The sequence below is a fragment of the Papilio polytes genome, unplaced genomic scaffold (genome assembly GCF_000836215.1).
Source record: "Papilio polytes unplaced genomic scaffold, Ppol_1.0 DF822178.1, whole genome shotgun sequence".
NCBI lineage: Eukaryota > Metazoa > Arthropoda > Insecta > Lepidoptera > Papilionidae > Papilio > Papilio polytes.
The window spans coordinates 807579-811937 of NW_013527026.1; the positions used below are offsets into that span (position 1 = coordinate 807579).

General features: G+C 36.0%; 1 protein-coding gene across 1 annotated transcript in view; it reads left to right on the plus strand.

Moving 5' to 3' along the window:
- The window catches only part of LOC106106696 (CUGBP Elav-like family member 4), a 344825-nt gene that overhangs the window by 313053 nt on the left and 27413 nt on the right, over window positions 1-4359 (plus strand). Inside the window, exon 5 of the mRNA XM_013287323.1 lies at window positions 2750-2829. Within this exon, the coding sequence (XP_013142777.1) occupies window positions 2750-2829 (80 nt within the window). The remainder of the gene's footprint in view (window positions 1-2749; window positions 2830-4359) is intronic.

A 4359-nucleotide genomic window follows, 5' to 3' on the forward strand; every position in this document is an offset into this window, starting at 1 on the left:
GATAGCTTCGAAGAAAAAATAAATGTGTAACTCTGTATACCTAGTTCATAAGTTCTTTGTAAGTTATTATGAATAAAAGGCTATTTCATTTTCATTATTTCATTCATTAAATCAATTAATACAAAGCTACTTTTATTTTAATCTTACCATCAACGCATGTGTCGAATGTATATTCTTTCAAATGATACGTTTATTTATTTTCAAAAATATTACATCTTTGGGAAATATTTACGTATGTTAAAAACGTATGCGAAGTACACAATGCTAACTCAATAATCAGTAGGAAAGACAAAGAAAGTAGTGGTACTTTTTGTGCAGTGATCGCGCGGTGCATTTACAAACTCGCTCGCTCGCTGCAAACTTTATACGGACAAGTTTAAAATGAAGGATTGGAAAATTCGAGGCACAGACGCCGGGTATTATTGAATTTCAGCAACTTAACCACCTTTGATTATCAGAACGCGTTCACCTCGCGCTGCAAAACTTTCCATTTTGGTCACAATTCTTTTTGCTGCAACAGCTGTTGCATTTTAGATATACTTTTTCTATATTAGTTTTTTTTTAATTATACTGGCAGTTATAAAAGTTTTGTACATAGCATATTGAAAAAAAAAAAGTAGACGAGGCCTCATGAGACGACGTATGACTTTATTGAAGTTGTACAAAAGAGCCCCAAAACATTTAGTTGTCAGATGAACACGATCATTCGTCAAAAGTTCTTTGCCGTCGGTTAACTTGGTCCCGGGATAGACGTGTCTCGTGCGTTTGACACGCGTCACGCTGCGTTAACATATTTTGTTCTGGTCGAGTGACGCGCTAGAGACTTTTAGGAATATTAAGAAAATTTACAAATTTATTTATGGCATTTCTTTCTATTGACACTAAATATTATTAGACGTATTTTATTTTAATTTAAACACATGGCTGAATATTTAAACATCTACAAGGATAAATTGTGAAGTACAACTAAACAAGATTCTTATATTCATTGGAGTTTAACATCATAAATAAAAGTCAATTACAAATGAAAATAAAAACTCAAGTATCCAGAAACGGTCAAGTGGCGAACTTTGCCAGTTATATATTTCCGATACATAAAACTATCGAATAATTTGCTAGCGGAGGCGACGCGAAAACATTCCAGTAGTCCCTTGTCTTACGGCTGCACAATAAAGGCCTTTCGAGCGATAAAAACTGATCAGCAAGTTAACGTTGGAAAAACACATTCTTGGCTCTCAGCCAAGTTACCTGAGTAACACGGCGTAACTAGGGCCGGCACAGACTGAGTGCACTCACCATTTTTCGAAACGAAAAAGCTAAAGTAAATTAAATCTGCAACTAAAAGCTAAAAGGAACTAAATTTGTCCCAACACTAGTAAATAACGGGAGAAGTTTACGTAAATTTTGTATAATTGTATATTGATTTTATTTTCAAATGTATCAAAGGGAAATATGATACCGGACAGTATCTTAACATCGTTATATGAATTTTATTAAAGAAATAGATTATGAATTTAATTTTATAGCTATTTTATAAAAGGCTAAACGTATAATAGAGAAATAAAGATAAAATGTTTTATAGAAAAAGAACAAAACCGGATTTCGCTGCGGAATCCCCCTTGTGTTGCGCTACACTTTTGTTGTTTCTTACACGGCCTACTGACGGCCGTTGTCTGTATTTTCGCAGCTGCCGACGATGTAAACAGACCCCGGCCTTAAGAATGAGTACTAATTTATTTGAGGCGCCTATCAGGAACCGGTCTCAGAGCAATTTTTAATCCGGCAAAAAATATAACGGATGAAAGACGGTCTTGTGCAAACGGCCCTGAGTTGCTGCAAATAAACACACAAAATAAAACACATCCGTGCAATATGAATATAAAAAAGCACTCTAAATAGAGCTAGGTAGAGAATATGAATGCTCGTTTATCATCGGCTTGATATATCTTTGTTTTTCCTTTTATGTTCACGCACATGTGTTTGTTAGTTTTGGGTTATTTGTGCAACATATTAATTTATCTTCGTTGACTATGATACAATTCCATCGATCAATGTATCTCATTTATAATTAGGATGTCTGACATTACCCTAATTGTTACATAGTACGATTAGCAATATCTAACTTGTTGTTGTATTTTACTAACGATCGTTATAATTGAATCTCCTTCGTGGTTAACTACAGCAGGGATATTTAATATTTCTGACTGATTTAATCCTGTACCCAAGTCGCAGGCTTTGAGTAATCCTATCCTCATAAGCGCGAGACCCATCAGTCGTCATTACGCGGACACGGCTCCCCCGCCCCGTGTCCCTCTCCCCCTGGCATGTACCCTCCCCTCACCTGCGGGGACCAAGATTGATATGGTCCCCGCCGCAGCAACCACTGCGCTCTGACAGGTTGTTATTGAAAAATTGAGCGATAATCCCGCTGCGCCGCCGTGTTGTTTAAGATATTTTTTTTCTTTTATGTAAAAGTTCACCGCCCAAAATTTTACAGAGCTTTATTCCCAGGGCTTTTAGTGACGGATGGATATTGAGTGGGATTTCGGTTTACGCGTCCATGAACAATGTACTATTTACAAATGTTTTTAGCTTTTATTAAAGTTTCATCCGTTATTGCGATAAAAACGTGTCTGTGTTAACTTTTCTTAGATACATTTTTATGTCATGCAAAATACAAATGGAAGATTATTAACATAATGACTAATGTTTTGCAATATTTAACTGAGGCGTAATATTATTGTTGCAGGCTGTGCATTCGTGAAATTCAGCTCACACCAGGAGGCGCAAGCAGCGATCACCAGCCTGCACGGGAGTCAAACTATGCCAGTAAGTTTCGCACTAAGCTATAGTACATTAAGCCTGCTACACATCATTTTCATACATCGCATTTCCATCGATAGTACAATTAGAACAGAATGTGTAACGGGTTTAATTCATCATGCTTACGTATTGATTACTATATAAACCTAAAGACCTATTCAACGTCTTATCTAATTTAAAATCTACAACAAACTGAACAATTGTCATATTTCGAAGCATTTAAGAATCGAAGTAAAAGCAAACTCCACTACAAGTTCAAATACTTGAAACTTGTGCAGTTCCCAGGTACAGACGTCACTTAGAACATTCCAAACATTATCACTTAGCGACGCGATCCATGTCGCAATTGAAACTTCAGGTAGACGGTAACTTAGTGACGGCACTGAAAATGAGCCGGCTTTCAGGACAGACTTCAGGCATTCCAGACAGCGCTTCTAATTTAGTTAGAGCACGAACGTATACTAGAATAGTTATCAAAAATTAAATCCTTTCGGTTTAGAAGCAACGGCGTGAATTAACAAAGTGATAAAATAATAAATTACAAATGTACAAACAATAAATTTTATTACAACAGAAACCTTAGATTACATTTATTTAATTAATATTTCTTTTTATTTAAAACAAATCATTCCCACAGTACGTTCATCATCAATTTTAGTCCAATACTTTTGACGGCAGAACAACAAAGTATCAGTAAACACCACGAAGTTACAATGTGGATGTCAACAGCGGCGGCGGTCGACTTGTGTTCAATTCGAGTGCGTGTTTGCGAGCTGCGGACAGACAGACAAATATTTAAGTGCGTTAGTTAAACACGGGCGTAGCGCTGTTTGCGACTGTACCGGATTGTCGCTACGATGTTTTTATTGCTGCCTGTACAGACTGTGATGGATACGTTTTATTTGCTCGCTTTGTGTTACCTTGTTTGTTCTGTGAATCAATCAGTTGCGCTTTTCATAATTTTATTACTCGTATTTATTTTTTAAGTCACAATTTTGTGTGGAAATAAAACTTGAGTCTATTTGACTGTAAAAATAGTTAATATGTAAAACTGTATTCATTACAATTCACGCTAATAGCCGAAAGAGGTAGGCAGACATGGATTTACATTTTGCGCGATCCTGGCACATATCTCTCTCCACCTTCATACCTCTGTATTCATTTTAAAATATTGTGCCTTGCACGAGATGGCTTTTGCTGTGTCGTTTGAGCTTGCCAACAACAATAATGTCATAGCCCTCCAGCTATAAAAGTCTATATACTATTCAATGTACATAAAACTTGAAGGACATTTCTTGAAATTAACGAAGCTTTTTTGCATGAAGTTGAAGCTAAAGAATTCTAGAACCATTATCATAACAAAAATGTTCATTGAAAGAACCGAAGCATTGTCTGACCGCAGATGTGATTATAGAATTGCATTTAGTTTGAATTATTACTGAAGGTTTTTGACCGACTTCCCAAAAGAAGGAGGTATTCAATTCGTCGGTATATTTTTTTTTTTTATTTTTTTTTTTATGTGTGTTACGGCATAAC